We start from the raw sequence: 22,061 nt of genomic DNA, 5'->3' as shown, positions 1-22,061 counted from the left end.
GCAATTATCATATTTGAGGGACCTTGCATCAAGTGACAGAAGATTTGGATTTTGTTTTTAGCAGAAACTATTTTGCTGAAATGTTCTCTGAAGTTCTCATGAAAAATATTAAAAAGTGTTCTAATGTACTGTAAAACACCTTTGATTGAACCCTCTTGTTTCATAATTCACATGTATTGAACAGGCTTGCTTTCAGATCAATGCTTAATGTGTGATTTGTTTGCTTCCCTGCAGCTGTTTCATGAGGACGGTGAATGCTGGGTCTACGACGAGCCTCTCCTGAAGCGACTAGCATCGCAACGACACTGAGACCGTTTCCAAAACCACAGAGAAACTGTAGAGAACAGAACTCTCTCGCAAACCACTTTTCTTATTCAGCCTTGGAATGACTGACGAATGAACACTTAAAGCTTTGCATTATCGAAGTCTGAAAGAATAACAAGAAGAAAATACGAACTTGAATAATGTATACAAATAATAAAAGAAACCCTCCCTGCTCGCTAGTTCAACACTTCCACCTCTCTGCCACACCTTAAGGAAGAAAAAACACCACAAACACAAAGAAGACGTGATCAGAAGCCCTTCAGCATCACAAATCTAACAAGCGCTCTCGTCTCGGCAAAAGAAGAACGATCCCAGTGGATCTCTCTCTTCCGCTCCTGAGGGGCTGAGGTGTTTCTGTCGAACAAAACTGAAAACTACAGCATTCTGTATCTCAGGGAAGCAGCGGACTGAGGATTGAAGGCTGTATCTTAATGTTCGAAAAGCCTTAACGGTGTTATTACAAAGTAAACAAAAAGAGAACTTGGTTCACATACAGCTAGCTACAGCTATTTATATATATAGAAGATATGGTATATTCTTGTTTTCCATTTTTCTTCTTTCTCCAGGGCAATAGTAACTGTTGAAATATACATACTTGACGGCAACCATTCCCTTTATGTTCTACTCCATCATCAGCCTTTTAAGAGGACACAGTTTTATGCTACACAAGCCACAATGAGCAAAATTTACCATTTACATTATGGGGCTGAAATTTGAGACACCTTTGTCATGGCTATAATCCATTCCAATTCATTTTTTTGTTTGTTTTTGGGAATGATCTGATATGCTTTTTTATAGAATGCTGCTTGAGTGTCCACATAATTTATCAAATTAGTATAAACTAAGACTGTCCAGTAGGAAATCGTAATGGTGCACAATAAAATCATTCGACAAATCTGTGCTTGTACCGCTCAGGTTAAGCAACGTTATGACAAATTGCCCTGCAATCTCTCTCTTTCTGTGAAATGTCACATTTTAATCCAAATAAATATGTTTCATATAGTCATGTATCACAAAGATTTGATTCTCTTCTTGAAGGTAAAAGGATATAAACGGTGTCTTTAGACACATCGAGTCACTCAGGACAGCGTTTACTCTTGAGGAGTACGTGGAATGACGTCTATATACGTGGTGTAACACTTTCAACAAGCAAAATCAAATTGTATTATGCTGTTTTCTGACATGCAATTAGAGCAAAACTGGCAAAATATTATTACTGTTATAGCTTAAAAAGCCATTTGCTCTTCATCTTCTGAGGCCTTGCCATATGCAGTAAAGATCACTTTCACCTAGTATTGCTTTCCAGAGGCAATCCCAAAAAACTTTTCTTTGCCTGACAATTGATTGTACCAGATTTCCATGTATCAAAATAATATTAAATCTCAGTGAGAACAATTTGTGTGAGAAGGTTGAATGCATTTCTTGTTCCAGATATCCAGAGTGGATTGATTGCTGTAGGTGCTCACTTTCACGTTAAAAACTACAAGGATTTTTGTTTTCCTACTAACTAGAAATTAGTGTTTAATAATTCTTATTTAGAAATTATATAAATCAGAATGAATTGAACAGTCTTTGGTCAAAATATGCAGGAACCTTGCAAATAATACAAATGCAGGACACCATATTTCACAGTAACTTTTCTTCTTACCTTTAATAACCAAGAGATCTTGTGTAGTCTAGATACACCTGTGCTGTATACAAAACTTCAGTGATTGTTCTCCAGATAGAAGTGTTCATGGAAATGAGTTCTGCACACAAACAGAATGGAAGAAAAATAACTCATGCAGGTGACCATCACTGAAAACACGTTTTGCTGTGTTTCTGAAATATTGGCTAGAAATTGTTATTTGTGGATGCAGTCTTTTTAAAGTGCTTTAAGAAAAATTCTTATCCATTTATTATAAATGTCGTGGAAAATTACTGGGTTTTATTGATGAAAATGAGAAAATGACTATATAAGATCCATTAAAGGGTTAGTTCACCCAAAAAAGAAAATTCTGTCATTAATTACTCAATACCTCGTGCCGTTTTACACCCATTAGACTTTCGTTGATCTTCAGAACACAAATGAAGATATTTTTTTTGAAATTCGATGGCTCAGTGAGGCCTCCATAGCCAGCAATGACATTTCCTCTCTCAAGATCCATTAAAGGTGCTAAAGAGGTTTTTTTCATCGACTGAGAAACCAAAGACTGTTAGTGAGTTTTTGAAATGAGCGTATGCGCAAGAACAGCCCCCCTCCTTCACAGCTCATTTCGAGGGAACGCCTCCCAAAACTCGTGCACGAGTATTGGAACACGAGTGTTTACCACCGGCATTAGCTGTGTCGTGTTAGTGGATTCATTATGTCGGACTCACCGCATGTAACTCATAATCTGCAGTTGTTACTCCTGACTCCTGACAAACACATTGCATGCAGCGCCTGTGGAGTGTGGAAATGATGATAGCGTAAACGATTGGCTGATGTTTTTATGGCCCTACCTTGTGCACAGATGATGTATATTAATATTATTCCTTTCAGTGCACCTAATAAATAGTCTTTTATCAGTTAGTAAAGACAGTTTCAAGTAATATTGCAAAAATGTATAAAACAAAACATCCTCTTTAGCACCCTTTAATGTACTAAAAACATATTTAAATCAGTTCATGTGAGTACAGTGGTTCAATATTAATATTATAAAGCGACGAGAATATTTTTGGTGCGCCAAAAAAAAACAAAATAACAACTTATTTAGTGATGGCTTAGCTGGTTAAGATGGAAGTAGCTGGTTTTAGCTGGTCTCCCAGCCTCCCAGTGTCCTAGCTAACCAAAACCCCTCTAAAACCAGCTATGACCAGGCTGGGAGACCAGCTAAAACCAGCTATTTCCACCTTAACCAGCTTAGACCAGCTTAGGCTGGTTTTAGCTGGATTTTTCAGCAGGGGTGGTGCTACACTTAGTATACTACACTAAGATTTGGACATTTGAAATTAGTTAATTTTAATATTTATTTTAGCATTGATCAGAGAAGCGCAAAAGGCACCACAGCGCCATCGTGTGTTAGTTTACTAATAATATAAGCAAAGGAATTTCCCAGAAACCATCGCGCTGGAACAGTATAAAATGCAAAGCGACGCATTCATTCGGTCTCATTCTTCCGCGGCGCTTCCTGGAGAAGGTAATGTTGTATCCACTTTAGTACAGTAATGTTTTTTCGACGTTAATGGCGTAAATGCAATATGCAGTTGTTTATTTTGGCTATGAGTTTGTTTTTATTTCTGCACAAAAGGGTTATTTAACAAAACACCCAGCCTGCTAATTCGAAGTGTGATCCACGTGGTACAGGCCTCGAATGAGCGTTAAAATTCTTTTAGACCTTTATGCTTCAAATAAAAAGTTATTTGCCTAACGATCGCAATTAACTAACGTATAATTCGTTTTAATAAACTTTAGAACCACGTGGACAGTAAGTGCATCATGACCTCGTGTTTACTTGTATGATGAAGATTGTGTTGGTAGGGACATCTGAAAATAACTGATGAATGCCAACATCTCTGACATGTATAACTATGTTGAATGTGATATCTTAAGTGTTACACGTAGAACTTTTAAAATGTAGTATTTGTTTGTTTTTTGTTTTGTTCCCAGGCCCAGTTTCTTCAAGACTTTAATAAAGGCGGGAGACTGCAGGTATATGAACCTGGAGTGTCGTTTTAAAGTCATTTAACAAGTGTATGTTTTGCCTATGATGAATATAATTGTATAAGAGTAGTGGACAGAAGTGATTTCTGAGAATTTACTCTGAGGCATTGTAAGGTTTTGCTTGAGACTTTAATGTCAGTTACAGTATTGTGATCGGTTTGTTTTGTTTGCAGAGTCGTGTATCTGAAGCAGTGCTGCATTGTCCAAGGTATATTTTATTTAAATGTATAGTGTTTTGGCACTTATAAAGGTGCTTATGATGACTCTATTTGCTACTCTTGAGTTCAGGCTGATGAAATTTGCAACCACCAAGATAACTTATCTGAAGCACAGTTTTTAATGTGTTAAGTATATTGTGTTATGTTCTCTTGTTAATCTTTACCAATTGTTTTTCATAGGAACATGTGCTATGCAGTCGAATCTAAAGGTAATTTTTTTTTTGCTTTTTTTTTTTTTTTTTAAACCCATTGAAAGTGCATGAAAAGTTCCTTTTTATGTGGCCGTCATACACTGTTCATGATGATTGTCTTATAAAACAATGGGAATCTCTCTGAAAAAGAATGAAAGATATGAGCATACTGAAACAGTGGTGCTTTTTAAAGACCTTATCCATTTTGTCGTCTTTCTATACTAATAGTCCTTAAACCTTACAGGCTTCTCAAGAAGCTGGAACGAGATGTATGAAGATGCTGTCAGCTGAGCATGGTACTACTACTGGACCACAGGTATAAACCTTGAGTATTGTTTTAAACTTTTTAACTGGCAGTTTCCTATGATGAATATAATTGTATAAGAGTAGTGGACAGAAGTGATTTCTGAGAATTTACTCTGAGGCATCGTAAGGTTTTGCTTGAGACTTTAATGTCAGTTACAGTATTGATCAGTTTTTTTTTTTTTTTTTTGTTTGCAGGAATTGTGTATCTGAAGCAGTGCTGCATTGTCCAAGGTATATTTTATTTAAACGTATAGTGTTTTGCCACTTATACCTGTGCTTATGATGACTCTATATTTGCTACTCTTGAGTTCAGGCTGATGAAATTTGCAACCACCAAGATAACTTCTCTGAAGCACAGTTTTTAATGTGTTAAGTATATGTTCTCTTGTTAATCTTTACCAATTTTTCATAGGAACATGTGCTATGCAGTTGAATCTAAAGGTAAGCTTTTTAACCGAAAGTTTCCTTTTAAGTAACAGTCATACTGTTCATGATGATTTTATAAAACAATGGGAATCTCTCTGAAAAGACTGAAAGACATCAGCGTACTGAAACAGAATATATATAAAAATTAAAAAAAACAAAACTTTGTCCTCATTCTAATACTAATGGTCTTTAACCATTACAGGTTTCTCAAGAAGCTGGGACAAGATGTATGAAGATGCTGTCAGCTGAGCATGGTACTTATTTCTAATATAATTTACATGACTGACTTTGATACAAGTGATGACTGCATAGTTCAGCAGAAAATCCATGTAGATAACCGCAATGTCTTTCGCTCCTATCTGATGTGTCTCCACTTATTTCAATACTGCATCAGTTCTTGCTCTTGTCTTACTTTGTTTCTCTTTGCAGCATGAGAACTGCATGGGCACAGTCCTATCTGGTGAGTTTGACACTTTGACATGACTGCACCCAACACATGATGCGAATGATGACTGCATAGTTCAGCAGAAAATCCATGTAGACAACCGAGCAATGTCTTTCGCTCCTAGCTGACGCATCAACACATTAAAAACTAGTGTGTTTTGCATGTATTTGAGGTGCTTTAACTTCTGGTTTTAATTTCTTGCAGATCTTCTCTAATGACTGCCTATGGGTAAATCGGCTGTCTGAATGACTTGCTGGGTAAGTCTAGTTAGTAACTTGTGAGGGGGTAAGACCATAGTGGTCTTAAAGTGATGAGTTCGAATCAGGTCTCCGATCTCATTGAGGACACAAATAAAACCTACTGATTAAGACAAAGGAAAATGTGCATCTCTTTCTTTAAGATGGACTGAAAGTGTAATGGTGCTTTTTTTTTTTTTTTTTTTTTTTTAACTCAGGACCGATCACCAGTGTAAACATGCTGAAATGGCGCCCATGAGTGTAAGTTAATGCATGTTTCGCAGTTGAAATAACTAATGACCAATGTGATGAATTAAATATCCACTGACATTTTTCTGTGGAGGATGGATATTAGCTCTGGCTGATCTGGTCACAGGACCTGTCCAAGTTCTGATCCTCATGGTGGCTGTTTTGTTCTAACAGGTGTCTGATCATTGACAGGTACAGCGGCGGAGGCTTTGTAGTATCGTGTGGGTTTGGATGCAGTATTTTTACAGGTTGGTTTGTTTGCAAACATGTGCAATATCTTCCATAGTTGGGTTTTGTGATGCTTTACAAATGTCTGACCTGAACACAAAATGTGGACAGTCTTTAAACTGATTCAAACCCAGGTCCTAGATTGGGCCAAATGTTGACTCTGTGACCAATTAACCGGTGTTTTCTCTTTTTAAATGGAGTTCAAGAGAATTCAGGATGGCTCTGAAAATTATGGTATCACAAGGTATGACTATCACATGTTTTCGTTTTTATTTTTTGCAACCTGTGATGACATGATTCTGCCAAATGAATCTGCTGATTATACCCTTTACCGTTCCATATTGTCTGAGGTTGATTTGACACTATATGGGCTTTTTTTTTTTTTTTTTTTTCTCTAAAAAAGAATCTGCTTTTGTCCCCTTACAGAATGGCATCGCCTGCATCAGTTCTTCTAAATTGTTCCTGAACTCCCCTCTTTCTGATTGGAGGTCATTTGTCCTTTTTTTTTTTTTTTTTTAAGTGATCAAATCTTTCAGATGTTGACTTTCTTTGTAAACTGTTGCTTCAATAAAGTGGTATTAAAAATGGAAGCTAGTCTTTCTTGGGGAGGGGAGACTTGTATGAGCTGTGTGGGTTGACCCTCTAACACCTTTCAGGCATTTAATGGTATTCAATTTGGAGTGGGTTTTCTATGCCTTTTTTTTTTTTTTTTTTTTTTTACTGCTTTTACCATTTAAAAGCACTTTAGACTTGAGCTATGGAAGCCATTTCTTCCACATGAAATAACTTGTTAGAGCGATAGAAAAATACCAGTCCATAATCTAAATTGTCCAATTTTGCTCTTTCATCTGCACAATGAAATGATTATGGCACAACTTAAATAACAAAGCATGTTGTGTCTTTGGACCTAGTATTGTCCAGTAGTTAAGACCTTGGTTTTGGAAAGGTTAAAGGTATAGTTCACCCAAAATTGTCATTTACTCACCCTCAAGTTGTTCCAAATCTGTATAAATTTGTTCTGCTGAACACAAAGGTAGATATTGAAGAATTTGTAACCAGGCCACTTTGGGGCACCATTGACTTCCATAGTAGGGGGGAAAAATGCTATGGAAGTCAATGGTGCTCCAGAACTATTCAGTTTCCCACATTCTTCAAAATATCTTCCTTTGTGCAACAGAACAAAGATTTATACAGGTTTGGAACAAGCTGAGGGGGAGTAAATGACCATTTTCATTTTTGGGTGAACTAACGAATAAATTGAATAATTGTAGGTGTTACTTGATGGTAATCCTGCGACAGCACCAAAAAGTCACTTGTACAACGATAACCAGTTATCCTAAACTACTGCACTTGGTCCAGTCTGCACCGCGCTGAGAAATGAAACGGTTACCACGTGACAACGCCAACGTCTGTGTCAGCAGGGCTACTTTTAAAATTAAATCTAAATAATACGGACGGGTTTATTATATTATAATTTTAATTTAGTTTATTAGCCTTTGGCTTGATAATACAAAATTATTTTTTTTACTGAGCTAAACCACGCCCATTTTAACCCCCCTTTCATTCTACCCGCTCATTCTACTATTACAATGAAGACTTCTCTTTACAGTCTATAGATGCGGCCTGCCGTCACTGAGACTCCAATGTATATATGAATGGACTACAATTAACTCTAATAGCTCAATGTTACAGTCTTTGCAAGATCTATATTTCTGTCGGCACCGATGTTTTCAATCGTAATCTTGCTCTCACTCCTGGCTGTTTCGGCAGATGCGGATTTTTTTCAGTTCGACAGCATTTCAAATGTTTCTACCTATTATTTCAATTACATCTATTGCAATATATGGGAAGGAGACTGTCAACCACACCAGGATGATGCGACACAACAAGGTAAAGCTATAGTATAGATTCATATAATAAAGATATGTATTTGATATGTTATAATACAAATACAATGTGTTACATATAATAAATATACTACATGTATAACAAATATTATGATTGTATTGGATAAACGTTTTTGCTTGTATTTTTGCTGCAAATTATTTTCGTAAATGCCTTTTTTTTTTTTTAAATTTCCTATCATTACTGTTTAGTATTGATAGGAGATTTAAAAAATGCATTTATGAATAGTGTATATAGTGTATTTAGAATGGTGTATTTATTATATAAATCATAATGCATGGATTTAGTATTAATAAATAATGAAATATATTTATGCATTATAATAAAAATGCATTTTATGTTGTAGTATTGATTAACGTTACTTGTAAGACACTTTGGATAAGCTTTTCTTTTCTGAGTCTCTTTTTGTATAATGCCAGTATTTGTAATGATTGTAATGTAACACTCATCTTTTAAGTGCCTACTGGGGACATTTGGCCAGGGTTTCCCCAGTACTATACTGGCATGCTGACTGCTTGGTACTGCAGCCTGGGTCAGTGCTGTGATTCAGGGGACTGTAGGATTACAAATAACATCACAGGTAGAGCCATCAATGTCATGCATGCATTATTTTATTTTACATGCATATATATATATATATAAATATATATATATATATATATATATATATATATATATATATATATATATATAAAAAAATCTTAAATCATTTTTATACTTATTTTTATGAAAAAAAAAGAAATGATCTGATAACCACAAATGAAAATACACTGGTCAAAAATGTGAGAACCCCTTAACATTAAATTTGTAAACAATGGATCAGACTTTTTGTTGATAGAATATTTGCTATAGTATCTTTTTTAATACAAAGAAAATGTTTATTTTTTTCTTGACCTATGCATATGGATGTGTTTAGGATTGGAGAGAGATCTACAGGTGAAGCTCCACGGGCAGCACCTGGCTCAGTCTGTGGTCCTGAAAGCGATTCAAGGATTCATCAAAAACCCTGAGTCCAACAAACCACTGACTCTGTCCTTTCACGGCTGGTCTGGGACAGGCAAGAACTTTGTTGCCCGGATAGTAGCGGACAACCTGTACCGTGATGGTATAAAGAGCGAATGCGTCCGTTTGTTCATTGCCCCATTCCACTTCCCTCATGCGAGATTGGTGGACGTGTACAAGGTGAGCAAAGTTTCAATACTTGACATACACATGGCTGCCCAGGTCATTTGGACTGATTCAGTAGTCATTTGTTGATTTAGTCCATCTATTACTAACAAATTAGTAGTCTATAATCTTAAACATTAGTATAATGGTTGCTATTTTTACTATAATTTCAGTCTGAAAAAACTAAATGCAACACTGTTCACGTAGGCAGCAGTTCAATACAATCACATAATTCGAACTTCTGGGGAACATTTTTTGAACCCCTGCCATTAAAGCTGTGGTACGATTGTATGATTATGCAATTCAACCTTGATACACTTGGATAGTTCAGTTAGAATACCTGATTCAGCGAACACACAAATGACACTGTGTACAATTAATTCCAAATGTTCAAATGTGCAGGTACGTGTTGTTCGTGAATCCTGAACTTCACGGTCAGTGTTTGTATTTGTGTGGGTGTGTTTGTGACCAGGGCCAGCTGAGAGAAGCCATTCGAGACCTGGTTCTGCGGTGCCCGCAGACTCTCTTTATCTTTGATGAGGCAGAAAAGCTTCATCCAGGACTCATCGATGCCATAAAGCCCTACATGGACCACTATGATAATGTGGATGGGGTCAGCTATAGGAGAGCCATATTTCTGTTCCTAAGGTTGGTGTTTTGGCTCCATACATACAGCCATTAGTTGTCCATTGAACTCATTTTTGTTGGAGTTCTTAAAGGATTAGTTCACCCAAAAATGAAAATTCTGTCATTAATTACTCACCCTCATGATGTTCCAAACCCATAAGACCTTCGTTCATCTTCAGAACACAAATTAAAATATTTTTGATGAAATCCAAGAGGTATCTAACTGGTCCATAGACAGCAATTTTACCACCATTTTCAAGGTCCAGAAAGGTACTAAAGACATTGTTAAAATAGTCAACTTGACTGCGGTGGGTAAACCTTAATGTTATGAAGCAACAAGAATACTTTTTGTGTGCAAAAACAAAACAAAAATAACGACTTTATTCAACAATATCTTCTGTTTCATTCTCTTATGCTGTTTACATTTAGTGCTTCCAATTTCTATGTCAGAACGCGGACTCATTATTGTGGTGGTTAAATTGCTGTCTATGGAGGAGCCAGATACCCATCGGATTTCATCAAAAGTATTTTTAATTTATGTTCCGAAGATGAACGAAGATCTTATGGGTTTGGAACAATATGAGGGTGAGTAATTAATCACATAACTTTGATTTTTGGGTGAACTAACCGTTTAAGCATGGTTCTTCTAGGAATGTAGGCAACTGCCCGCATTAAAAAAAAAAAAAAAATATATATATATATATATATATATAATATTATTATCCAATTAACATTTTCCAGATTCTGCAAGGTATATGTAGATGTATGATATACAGTAGTGGCCAAAAGTGATGTTTGGGAGGGATATTTGTTTTTAATAACCTTACAAAATCAAAGGTCAAATTCACCATCAAAATATGTGGAAAATACTTTAATACTTTAAATACTATTTTTTTTAAATATGAGGGAAAAACAAAACACTAAACTTAAGGTATTTATAAGTTTTATTATACTATGCAAAGAATGCATACATTGACTACAACCAAAGTCCCTTTAAGACCATAGTTTAAGACAAGTCATTTCACTCGGCGGCCATCTTTGAAACGCCTCTCGGGCATCCTGGGCATCATGCAGCTCCTATCTCTTTGAATGGGGAAACATCAGATTCTCCAAAACTGTTCGTCAACCTTACGATTAAATTTCATATTTGAAATCACCAATGAAATCTAACAACAGCCGACTCATAAATTTAGTTTCTAAACGCTCGAATCATGACAAAAAAAAATTTTCAGGCTGGATCAAGCTAATGCGCATGCGCAGACCTAAATGCGCGTCTGACTGTTTCAATCACAGCCTGCGTCTCAATGTGCATACTATCCATCCTAAATAGTATGTGACACTAGTACTATTCAATACTATTACGGATAGGGTGGATAGTATGCACATTGGGATGCAGGAACAGTCTATGGTTTCAATCCGCTTGTTAAGTCGTGACGTAAAGAACACGGTCCAAGCCTCGACTCGTTTCACTTGAGAATGCAATCGACGGCCGTTTTTGAGCGCTATTTATTCATATTAAACATCAATAATTTAAAAAAGTTAAACATTTTGACACTTACAGTCTACACAACAGTCTCCGTGCTCACAGCGTCACAGACATTAATATTTTAATGATTTATAAAAGATGAATCATTGTCTGGCCATCTGGAATTTTTGTATGGAGAAAGGTTATAATTATATATATTTTTTGTAGTATTACACCACATCGTGTATGTATATTAGCACCATTTGTTGTTTTCTTGTGGTATGAGATAGAGCGTTAGGACCCGGAAGCACTGCCGCGTGACGTCAGACTTAACAACCGGATAGAAACCGGTGATTCTAACGGCCGCTGAAGTGACGCGATGACTTTACCAGTCGGCGATTGGCTCTTGGCTTTAGAAGGCGGGACTTATTCCGCCATATTGCGCGTAACACTTTCTCCCATTCAAAACAATGCGAGTGACACGTCTTGTGTTATTCTATAGTCTTTGCTACAACATAGTTATTAATATTTCATAATGGATTTGTGCAACAGCCTGACAAAAAAATTATCCACACAATTTGGCCTGTGTTATCACAAATAAAACGACTGACTCCAAGCAAAACTATGCTATATGCTTACAAAATATTTGAATAAAGGGTGAAGATGTCAGTTTTCCTGGTAACCCTATTTAGTTCTAGAAGAACACTGCTTGAGAAAATTAGGTAACTAGACAACTAATGACTGTTTTCATAATGTCATGCTTTAGCAATATCGGTGGTGCTGCCATCAATGAGGTGGCACTGGATTTCTGGCACTCGGGACAGAATAGGGAAGATATCGGCATGGAAGACTTGGAACATCTTCTGCGGGCTGAAGCCATGGAGGCAGAAGGTACCTGCACACAGTCAAACTGTTACATCATAACAGAACAAAATCTTGTTGCTAAATTTCCATAATATGAATGTTTTTTCCCCTATTGTGTGACTTGAGATGGGTCACCATTTTTGTATTTTTTATATTTTTATTAGCTGTGCTGTTGGACAGTTTACATGGACAAATGTCTCTAAGATGCTGCATATTTAAATGAATTCCCTTTTACAGCTATATACATGCAGATGTATGTCTTTAGTCTGAGATTTTCACTATAACTGTTTTCATTCCTAAATTATGTTTTACCTGTGCAGGAGGTTTTGCACAGAGCGAGCTGATGTCAGGCCATCTTATTGACTTCTTTGTACCGTTCTTGCCGCTGGAGTACCGGCATGTGAAACTGTGTGCACGTGATGCATATGCAGCTCGTGGCCTTCAGCCGGATGAGGGGACGCTGGATGAAGTGGCCAAAGCCATGATGTATGTTCCTAAGGAGGAGAAACTCTTCTCTGCACAGGGCTGCAAATCCATTCCACAAAGGATCAATTTCTTTCTACCATAACATAAAATCACTGACATTATAGAAACAGAATATACTTGAATGAAGCAGAAATGACTGCTGATATCTGAAATGCAAATTATACAACACTGACAATGCAGAAAAAACAGAGTTTCAACTCTATATATTACACTCTGAGAGATAGGACAGGAACAGAGGAGCTTGCTCGTGGCAAACCCTACTGTAATGGTATTTTTTTATAAGAACCTTTTTATGTATCTTAGCTACTTCTCTCAAGCAAGCAACATTACAGTTTACGTGCATTGATCTGAACTTAAGCAACTTAACCTCTTTAAAAAATATTGTATTTACAGTAATGCACTTACAATGGGAGGCTAGGCTATTAGTCAAGAACCACAACATTAAAGGTTTTTTTAACATTTGGGAATTGCTCTTTTTTACTTCCGTAATATGTATTTCTGAGCTGAACAGGATATTGAATAGGAAAAAAAAGGAAAGTGGGAATTGATTGGATCTGCTGAGTTTTTCTTGTAAGTATATTATTATTGGCGAATGTGTTTTAGTTTGTTTTCACAACCCTAAAAGACCATTTTAAATCATTTTCTGTGCAACTGTATGCCACAAAGCAGCTAAATGTTTATTTAATCTGGAGTATTTCTTTAAGTTGCTGTTTAAGAACATTGTACATTTTTGGCATATTTCAGTAATAATTATCTGTATTAATGATCACATTTCAAGATTTATGTTTTGAAATGAACAATTTAAAAAAATTGTGTTTAACACATTTATTGTATACTTTTTTGTGTTGTGTATTTTTTTTTTAATGACAACTAAATGTTACCTCTGCTTTTCTTTTCTTTTTTTTGTTTATTGATGTTTCTATTTTGAACACATTTTGATATGAAAATGACAGAGTTGTTGGGGAAGAGATGAAGATATGCCATTGAAATTAATGTAGGTAGAAAAATACTAGAGTGATAAGCTTGACAAACATGAGATTGAATTTTAGTCTTGATGTAATTAATGTTTTTTCTCACAAGCCTGTATGTATTTTTCTGTTGTTTGCTCATTTATCAAATTAACTTGATTTATTCACTGTATTCAAGACCGTTGTCATGCTAGTAAACATATCTTTGGTCATTTCCTTGTAACACATTAGTTTTTGATTTTACTTGTCAGCCCTGATAATGTTACTGCTGCTGAAAGAACTAGATTTTGTCACCTGCTAAAATTATAAACTTTTGTAAAGGTTTTGTCTACAAATATCAGGCAAGTGATACCAAAAGAGGTGCCTATTGTCTGTAATTCTGCATTAGGATTTCCCATTGATAACAGACACCAGTGGGAAACTGTCAGATGCCCTTGTTACTGATGACTTATATTTGAGGTGAAAAAAGAAAGAAAAATAAAAGTTACATGTGCCAAGCTCTCAAAACTCTTGCCTTTATTTTTGCAAACAACTGAACCAACTGCTTAGTTTAATAAAAAGCTGTGGAAATGAAAATCCATTACATTAACAAGTAGTCTTGTTTCTCTTCTTCATATGTAGCTATATAGTGGCCTGAGGACATAAACCCCAAGTGAATATCAGTAGCTATCATTCTTATGAACAAAATGAGCTTTAACTACACTCATCCGTGAACAACTCATTCCTTTGAATCAGGTCGAATCTTTTTAATTAACCGGCTGAACCTGATTCAGAAGTCAACTATTTCTCAGGAAGTGAATTGTTTTTGTCATTCTTCTGAGGAAAATGTCATTCATTTGTTTTGGCAACGTACCCACACAAAGACATTTTGGTCTGAATTCTTAATGTTTATCCATGCAATCTTATTTTGAAAGTGACTTTTTTTCTGCTTTAAATATGTTTTCTTTGAATTGTTTGACTGCTCAAAAGAGAATGTAGGTAAATATTACATAATTAATTTGTGTTTCCTGTTAGATAAATTTCACATACATAAAAAATGTACCCCCTCTAAACCTCTTTTCTCTCTATTTAAAGATGACAGGGATATGGAAACTATCCAAAGCTCTGTTAATCCTAAAGCAACGAAAACTGCATCTTTATGCATCCTTTGTGTCCTAATATTAATCTGAACGAACTATTTACGAATAGAACTATACAATTCGTTCACGAATCGAGTTCAATCAAGATCAATTTTCGAGTTCAATCATCAAACCAAGCGAGTCTTTTTAATAACCGAACAGCAGAAATAATACTACTGGAAATGTTGATTCTGTGACAGTTTTATCAACATATATACGACACAGACTTGGTTGTAATAAATAGCATTTTATTAAAAAAACCACAAAAAAAAACAGGTTACGCCCTATTTTTTTACAGTCTACGCCCTAACAAGGTAAAGCCGTAATTAAAAAAACTTAATAGAAAACCGCGTATAACCGGTTTTACAATCTGCATTTGTAACATGTAACATTTTAGATATTGTAAAATACACTGCTTAATGTCAAGGACGTAAGAAAAAACGAATTAAGCAAACATTGAATCAGTTTTCTGAACTGATTCACTGAACCGATTCGCTGAAATGAGTCTTCCCATCACTAGTGTTTGCCAAACGCGTGGTCAGCTGGCATTGGCTAGAAAGGACGTTCCACGGCATTCCGCAAATGATCTGATTGGCTGACCGGTGTGACGCTCTCGTCTCCAGCCGCCGTCCAATCAGAGCCAGCCATCTGTTCCCAGTCTAGAGGCGAGCCTGTGCGAATGATAGCATCTCACAGTGATTCTGCAGGCATGTGAAGATCCAAATAGAGCTCATAATATAATACAAGCCTAATATTTCTTTTTAAAACGCGTTTTCTTTATATTTCACTATTCTACCCCCCTAAACGGGGAATATATTTTACTGCAAAATGACAGCGTTATCCCTAGTGTTTATGGCCGTGTCCATCGCTTTAATAGCTGCAGAATCATCTGTTTATTTCCGAGAGCAATTTGAAGACGGAGGTAAGTTTGAAGCATTTGTGTTTTGATGATTTTTGTATATTATTTATGCTCTTTGTGGCTTTCGAGCATGTGATGGAGTCACCATAGACTTGAATTTCTATGTGATGGAGTCACCATATGCTATTCTAATGGCTTGGCAACAATGGTGTGTTGTATTCATTAAATAATGTTAATAATAACAATAACGACGATGATGATGATAATAATAATTGCTTATAATTTAAAATCTTGCTTTAAATAGTGGGTATCTTATAATAACAAATAGTCAAGGCAGCAAGGGTGAATGACGGTCGGTTGAGCAAACGTCCTTGATTTATAATTTTACTCATATGCATATATGCATGCTGATAATGGTTTTAATTTCATATTCATGTCACACATGCACATTTCAGACACCTGGAGGAGCCGATGGGTGGAATCCAAGCATAAATCTGACTATGGAAAGTTTGTGCTATCTGCAGGCAAATTTTATGGCGATGCCGAGAAAGATAAAGGTGAGTGTTTCTTTATTTTTTACATGCACGAGTTAATTGGTTTCTTCTGCTTTGCATTATTTTACACACTAAATAATACATGGGGGGAGGGGCTACTGTACGTGACGTAATGCCCTCTGGCTGCAGGTGTCACACCATCTGATATTTACTGTTTCAAAACATTACAAAGCCACGTGTACCGTAGGGCCCAGGCCAGTTGCCCTGCCACAAAGCTTGTCCAACTTCTTACTTTGCTAAAACTGAGGAATGGAGTGTCACAAGATTCATCATACATTTGAAGACCACATGAAATCAAAATGAGACTTCTGTGGATTTTAGTCCATGTGTATTCGTTTTTGAGGCCCTACTCCTGAACGTTGACATAATTTACATTTAAGCAGATATTTCATATTAAAAATGCTTTCTTCTGAAAAAATGGAGCAAAAATATTAATGACTCATCTTGCACTACACAGATTTTCCTCAAATGTCCCTCCCCTTAATACGAACTGCAGCCAAGAAGGTCTATAATACCTGAAAAAGTAGGATTAACTCAACACAGGAAAGACACTGTACTCCTCAGTAAAAATGGCTAATGAAAATAATAAATTTGATTATCAATTAATCAAATCTGCCGACTGTGCATGGGGCGCAGTAAAATATGAGCACAATAATTCTGACTAAAATGTGCGTTTTTCTTCTTGTTAGACATTAAACGTTATATGTAGAATTTTAAACTTACAAGTAATTGTACTTTTTAAAATAAATAATAGAATATCATAATGGAGCAAAAATGTAATATATTCAGATGATTGAATGCGTGTACATCCTACCTTGAGTCATACTAGTTAACATTTAGTCTGAGCATTTGTTTTTCTTGATTATCATTTTTACTGATTTTAACTTCTGCTTTCAACTGGTAAGCAGTCAATTTAAATTTTAGCCCCTTTTTTGCCCATAATGTTTAATTGCACATAGCCTACATAGATACATTGACTATATTTGTTTTCATTTGCTTTGAATTGCACATTGTTTGGAGGACAGAATTGGGCAGAATGTGGAATAACAATTTTTTTTTTAATTATTATTTTAAAAATAATTCATTTTACATTTTTTTTTTTTATCTGATTAATCGCAAAAATAATCAGCAGAATATCAAAATAAACTTTAGTTGCAGTCCGAAATTAATCAGTTTTGTCTTTCAATTAATTAATCAAAGAAATAGAAAGAAATATCAAAATAATTGTTAGTTGCACTTGCAGCCCTACTCATCATGATTTCAATGGAGGATTTTAGTAACTGAAAATTTCGAGTTATGATTGTTGTTACTCCGGTATCATATTGTGAACTTGCAGGTCTTCAGACCAGTCAGGATGCTCATTTCTACGCACTGTCATCCCGCTTTGCTGATTTCAACAACAAGGATCAGCCCCTCGTGATCCAGTTCTCTGTAAAACATGAACAGAGCATTGACTGTGGTGGAGGCTACATCAAACTTTTCCCATCAGACCTCAAACAGGAAGATATGCATGGAGACTCAACCTATAATATCATGTTTGGTGAGTACTTCATTAACCACTTGTCTCTATTAATGATCAGAAATGATCTAAATCAGATCAGTCATTGTCAAAACATTTGGTGCGTTTGGATGCACAAGATGATTTAACCCACATGTTTGATCTATTCCAGGTCCTGACATCTGTGGCCCTGGCACCAAGAAAGTACATGTAATCTTCAATTACAAAGGCAAAAATCATTTGATCAACAAAGACATTAGATGCAAGGTAATCCAATTATTCATTTATTTTTTTGTCCCATAATGCACCATGGCACCAGTCCTACAAACTCATATACTATGTTTTTTGTCATCCAGGATGATGAATACACCCACCTGTACACGTTAATTGTCAATTCTGACAACACTTACGAAGTCAAGATTGATAATAAGAAGGTGGAGTCTGGATCTCTGGAAGAAGATTGGGACTTCCTGCCTCCCAAAAAGATCAAGGATCCTGAAGCGAAAAAACCTGAGGATTGGGACGAGAGAGAGAAGATTGATGACCCTGATGACAAGAAACCAGAGGTAAGGACAGTGTCCTTGTTTTTTGTCCAAAAACCAAACAGATCTTGCTTGTCACAAAACAGATTATCTACTTATATAAGCCACTGTTTGGGCTAAATATTCACAGATCTCCAAGTAAATCATTGCAACAACAGCTGTTCTGATGGAAAGTATTAAATTATGTGTTAATATAATTATGTAATATAATATGCTAATACCAGCTTTTGTTTAAACTTTGTCTATGTGTAGGACTGGGACAAACCCGAGAACATCCCTGATCCTGATGCCAAGAAGCCTGATGACTGGGATGATGAGATGGATGGGGAGTGGGAGCCGCCCATGGTCACCAATCCTGAATACAAGGTACTGACGTTTCTTTAACTGTGCCTCCCCTTGAAATACTTAATCACCATGTAAAGGAAGTAGCGACAGATCTTTTCTTCCATATTGTGACATACATCTGAGTAAAACTGGTTATAGAATAGAAAAAAAAAATGTTGGATGGGGTCTTAGTTCTATCCATCGGTTGTTGCTTGGATGGAGGCAGATATGTAGGGAAGCTTATTTCTGCCACGGAATAAAAAATAAGAAAGTTAATTGTGAATTTTGCTCACAATTCTGACCTTTTTATTTTCTCTCTCAAAAATTGCTAGTTTATATCTCACAATTCTGACTTTATAACTCGCAATCATGAGTTTATATCTTGCAAATGCTAGTTTATATTGCATAATTCTGACTTTATAACTCACAGTTGCGAGTTTACATATCATAGTTCTGAGGAGGAAAAAGGCCAGAATTGCAAAAAAATCAGTATTGTGAGTAGGGCTGCACAATTAATCGCATGTGATTGTCATGCGTGTCTCATCAGTAAAGCCGGTTCTGTGATTAGCGGTAAACGTCCATCACCTGCTTTCAAATGGAGCGGCACTTAATATACAGAGCCGTAGTTCGTGGACAAGCTACGCAATATCGCGTTCATAATCAAAGGCGATTCATCTGCGATTATGAACGCGATATTGCGTAGCTTGTAGCTTGTGCAGCCCTAATTGTGAGATCCATAGATCTGAATGTGTTCTTGAGGTTGATTGTAAGAAAGGGAGGGGAATTTTGTGGCCAAAATGATTGGATGTGTACATATTATGTCTAGAATAAGTCTGTCATTTCACTGGAAAAACTACAAATTACGGAGCCCCGCACATGACATGCAGGGGGAAAAAAGTAAATTGTGCACACAATTTAATATTTCGTACCCTTGATTTGCTAAATCATGCTCATGATTTACTATTTCGTTCCCTTGATGTGCTAAATTGTGCAGACGATTTACTTATTCGTTCCCTCAATTTGCTAAATCGTGCCCAATTTATATGAGGGGACGAATTAGTAAATTGTACGCACGATTTAGCCTAGGTTTTTTTTTTTTTTTTTTTTTTTTTTTTTACTGCATGTCATGTGTGGGTAAATAATTACAAAAATTAAAAAAATTTAAAATTACAAGGTACTTTTTTTTTTCTTTTTTTTTTTTTTTTAATTATGAAACACATACGTGGATAATTCAATAATAAAATCATTAATATTTAGAAAATAGATAGGTGAATAACTGCTTTCCAGTACCAAAAAACATGGCTTTCACAATGAATACTGGGTCTGTTTGCGGTTTTATTTTTTAAATTGAGTTTTTAATCTTTCCAGGGTGAGTGGAAACCCCGCCAGATTGACAATCCTGCTTACAAGGGGAAATGGGTGCACCCTGAGATTGATAACCCAGAGTACACTGCTGACAACGAAATCTATAAGTACGATAGCATCGGAGTGATTGGACTGGATTTGTGGCAGGTACATTAGCAGTTTTCTTACTTTGGGTCCCCAAGTTTTCAGATATTTAATAACTGTTTATTGACATGTCTTAAACCACCTTTCCTTGTATTTTATTTTATTAGGTGAAGTCTGGCACAATTTTTGACAATTTTCTCATTACCAATGACCCCAAACTGGCAGAAGAGGTTGGCAATGAGACTTGGGGTGCCACAAAGGTATGCTTCTTTTCAATTATTGCTTCCTATTAAATTATTTTCCACTTAATTGTCATTTATGATAGTAATTTCTCATGTTTATATTTTGTTGTTTTTGTTCCCCTCAGGATGCGGAGAAGAAAATGAAGGAAAGTCAAGAAGAGGAAGACAGAAAGAAGCGCGAGGAAGAGGAAAAGACGAGAAAGGAGGAGGCGAAGGATGAAGAGGAAGATGAAGATAAGGAAGAGGAAGAGGAAGAAGAGGAGGAAGAGGAAGAAGAAGAAGAGGAGGAGGAGGAGGAGGAGGAAGAGGAAACAGACTCTAAACTCAAAGACGAGTTGTAGATGTCAACAGGAACTTCTGAAGAAATATCCCATGGCTAATGGGGTACAATGCAGAGAACTGGACTAATGCTGGACATTCTTTTGTTGTGTGCCGGATGAATCCGGCAAGATTGTTTAGTCCCTTTCCACCACTACAAACCTATTTATACATTAACTTTTTCATAATTTTCATTTGCATGATGTCAAGCAAAGTCCCAAGCATTTTCAGCCAGGGAGAGTCGAAGGAAACCAACACGAAATTCGCATCCCTGTCTGCAGTGTGAGATTTGATCCATAAACATTCAATGCTCATGTTTACATATGTCAGATATCCTATTTGCTAAGAAATTATGTGACATGAAACTTGAATCGTAACAGTCATCAAACTGGTAGCTACAATTCTCAGACACTAGTATGATTACCTCAAAGAACATTTACTATATTTCGTTGACAATGTGGAGCAATTTTTAGGTACTGTTGCCACCATTTTGTTCTCATTTCACTTCTGTTACAGAACATGCCAAGTTGTTTAGATATCTCATCTACAGCAGTTTGGCTTGACCCAGTTTTGCGTATGTGTGTGTGGTTGGGTTTGAGAGAGAGTCCTCGCTTTATTGCATGTTTCATCTTAACCCAAACCTCAAATTCATAACATACTTGCTTTTAATATCAATCTATCAGAGATCCGGTTCTTGATCATTTACTTTCATGAACACACAGTGGATCTAAAAAGCTGATGTGGTTTTGATCTGGCCCTGGTCAGCAAGCAAACTTTTGCACGTCAGGCCGAATATTTGGCGAAAGCGAATCAACATCAACAACGGTTTCTCTGAGTTGCTGTAAATTGCGTGTTTGCTGTGATTCAGCTGAATGATTTATTTAGCAAATGTGGTAATCAAGGCCAGGCTGAACCTGTGGAGTGAGGAAAATTTGAAAGTGTGTAAGATTTCAAGGGTGTTGCGAGGAAAGTCTCATAGCGATTCTAGTAACACTTCTCTTCAATAGATTTCACAACCTTTGTGAATATTGCACTGCTGTACTGCTTCAATCAGATACTTCTCCCAGCAAAATGGATTGTGACCTTTTTTTTAAAGATATATTTTGTACTTTTTGTGTTTGAAGGAGATTCCTTGACATATTGAGAAGAAAAGCTCTGGTATGACAGTTGTTGTCCAATAATAAAACTACAAAAAGAGTAATATTTACAAGTGTCTTGACTGTAGTTTTGAGAACATTACTTAAATAAATTACACCCAAATGAAAGGTTTCTTCAGCACATGTATTTTCACATAAGTGGCAATACTCTGTTCCGGGGGTTTCCAATGTTTTTTGGAAACTGAATTACATTTTTTTTTTCACTAGTAAAAT

The 22,061-nt window shown here is 36.1% G+C and overlaps 3 protein-coding genes and 11 non-coding genes across 22 annotated transcripts in view; all 14 read left to right on the top strand.

Moving 5' to 3' along the window:
• The window catches only part of osbpl9 (oxysterol binding protein-like 9), a 35,221-nt gene extending 33,474 nt beyond the window's left edge, over window positions 1–1,747 (top strand). For all 6 annotated transcript variants that reach the window (XM_067394604.1, XM_067394603.1, XM_067394607.1 and 3 more), the window contains one exon: window positions 235–1,747. In XM_067394604.1, coding sequence (XP_067250705.1) covers window positions 235–309 — 75 coding nt within the window. In that variant the 3' untranslated portion in view covers window positions 310–1,747. The remainder of the gene's footprint in view (window positions 1–234) is intronic.
• A 1,689-nt stretch (window positions 1,748–3,436) lies between these two features.
• tor3a (torsin family 3, member A) lies at window positions 3,437–14,281 on the top strand. 4 transcript variants are annotated; one of them, XM_067394599.1, is made up of 19 exons: window positions 3,437–3,482; window positions 3,953–3,994; window positions 4,180–4,214; window positions 4,405–4,433; window positions 4,660–4,731; window positions 4,917–4,952; window positions 5,134–5,162; window positions 5,350–5,401; window positions 5,577–5,607; window positions 5,797–5,849; window positions 6,047–6,089; window positions 6,252–6,325; window positions 6,506–6,549; window positions 6,732–8,195; window positions 8,668–8,790; window positions 9,127–9,392; window positions 9,850–10,025; window positions 12,236–12,360; window positions 12,654–14,281. In XM_067394599.1, exons 14-19 carry the CDS (start codon window positions 8,030–8,032, stop codon window positions 12,899–12,901), a joined length of 1,104 nt encoding a protein of 367 aa, XP_067250700.1. In that variant the 5' UTR covers window positions 3,437–3,482; window positions 3,953–3,994; window positions 4,180–4,214; window positions 4,405–4,433; window positions 4,660–4,731; window positions 4,917–4,952; window positions 5,134–5,162; window positions 5,350–5,401; window positions 5,577–5,607; window positions 5,797–5,849; window positions 6,047–6,089; window positions 6,252–6,325; window positions 6,506–6,549; window positions 6,732–8,029; the 3' UTR covers window positions 12,902–14,281. The 4 variants fall into 4 exon arrangements, with proteins under 4 accessions (XP_067250700.1, XP_067250701.1, XP_067250703.1 ...); XM_067394600.1 differs by having other exon boundaries at window positions 3,469–3,482; window positions 3,953–4,036; XM_067394602.1 differs by lacking the exon at window positions 3,437–3,482 and having other exon boundaries at window positions 3,489–3,994; window positions 6,270–6,325.
• On the top strand, window positions 3,792–3,871 carry LOC137027452 (small nucleolar RNA SNORD74). Its single transcript, XR_010896035.1, has one exon. It is a non-coding gene; the product is annotated as a small nucleolar RNA SNORD74 (small nucleolar RNA).
• Window positions 4,045–4,113, top strand: LOC137027457 (small nucleolar RNA SNORD75). The gene has a single exon (XR_010896039.1). It is a non-coding gene; the product is annotated as a small nucleolar RNA SNORD75 (small nucleolar RNA).
• Window positions 4,258–4,336, top strand: LOC137027448 (small nucleolar RNA SNORD24). Its single transcript, XR_010896031.1, has one exon. It is a non-coding gene; the product is annotated as a small nucleolar RNA SNORD24 (small nucleolar RNA).
• On the top strand, window positions 4,515–4,595 carry LOC137027449 (small nucleolar RNA SNORD79). The gene has a single exon (XR_010896032.1). It is a non-coding gene; the product is annotated as a small nucleolar RNA SNORD79 (small nucleolar RNA).
• On the top strand, window positions 4,774–4,842 carry LOC137027458 (small nucleolar RNA SNORD75). The gene has a single exon (XR_010896040.1). It is a non-coding gene; the product is annotated as a small nucleolar RNA SNORD75 (small nucleolar RNA).
• LOC137027447 (small nucleolar RNA SNORD24) lies at window positions 4,996–5,076 on the top strand. The gene has a single exon (XR_010896030.1). It is a non-coding gene; the product is annotated as a small nucleolar RNA SNORD24 (small nucleolar RNA).
• On the top strand, window positions 5,204–5,280 carry LOC137027450 (small nucleolar RNA SNORD79). The gene has a single exon (XR_010896033.1). It is a non-coding gene; the product is annotated as a small nucleolar RNA SNORD79 (small nucleolar RNA).
• Window positions 5,436–5,518, top strand: LOC137027453 (small nucleolar RNA snR60/Z15/Z230/Z193/J17). Its single transcript, XR_010896036.1, has one exon. It is a non-coding gene; the product is annotated as a small nucleolar RNA snR60/Z15/Z230/Z193/J17 (small nucleolar RNA).
• On the top strand, window positions 5,644–5,728 carry LOC137027454 (small nucleolar RNA snR60/Z15/Z230/Z193/J17). Its single transcript, XR_010896037.1, has one exon. It is a non-coding gene; the product is annotated as a small nucleolar RNA snR60/Z15/Z230/Z193/J17 (small nucleolar RNA).
• On the top strand, window positions 6,371–6,432 carry LOC137027455 (small nucleolar RNA SNORD78). Its single transcript, XR_010896038.1, has one exon. It is a non-coding gene; the product is annotated as a small nucleolar RNA SNORD78 (small nucleolar RNA).
• Window positions 6,586–6,658, top strand: LOC137027451 (small nucleolar RNA SNORD47). Its single transcript, XR_010896034.1, has one exon. It is a non-coding gene; the product is annotated as a small nucleolar RNA SNORD47 (small nucleolar RNA).
• Window positions 14,282–15,577: 1,296 nt separating the features above from the next.
• On the top strand, window positions 15,578–21,173 carry calr (calreticulin). The gene is made up of 9 exons (XM_067393579.1): window positions 15,578–15,827; window positions 16,220–16,321; window positions 17,655–17,858; window positions 17,989–18,083; window positions 18,173–18,382; window positions 18,611–18,724; window positions 20,051–20,194; window positions 20,299–20,391; window positions 20,499–21,173. Exons 1-9 carry the CDS (start codon window positions 15,734–15,736, stop codon window positions 20,712–20,714), a joined length of 1,272 nt encoding a protein of 423 aa, XP_067249680.1. The 5' UTR covers window positions 15,578–15,733; the 3' UTR covers window positions 20,715–21,173.
• The last annotated feature ends 888 nt before the right edge of the window (window positions 21,174–22,061 follow it).

The sequence above is a fragment of the Chanodichthys erythropterus genome, chromosome 9, assembly GCF_024489055.1.
Source record: "Chanodichthys erythropterus isolate Z2021 chromosome 9, ASM2448905v1, whole genome shotgun sequence".
In the NCBI taxonomy this organism is placed as follows: domain Eukaryota; kingdom Metazoa; phylum Chordata; class Actinopteri; order Cypriniformes; family Xenocyprididae; genus Chanodichthys; species Chanodichthys erythropterus.
Note: the sequence above shows the minus strand (reverse complement) of the source record. Positions and strands in the feature narration are given on the sequence as shown.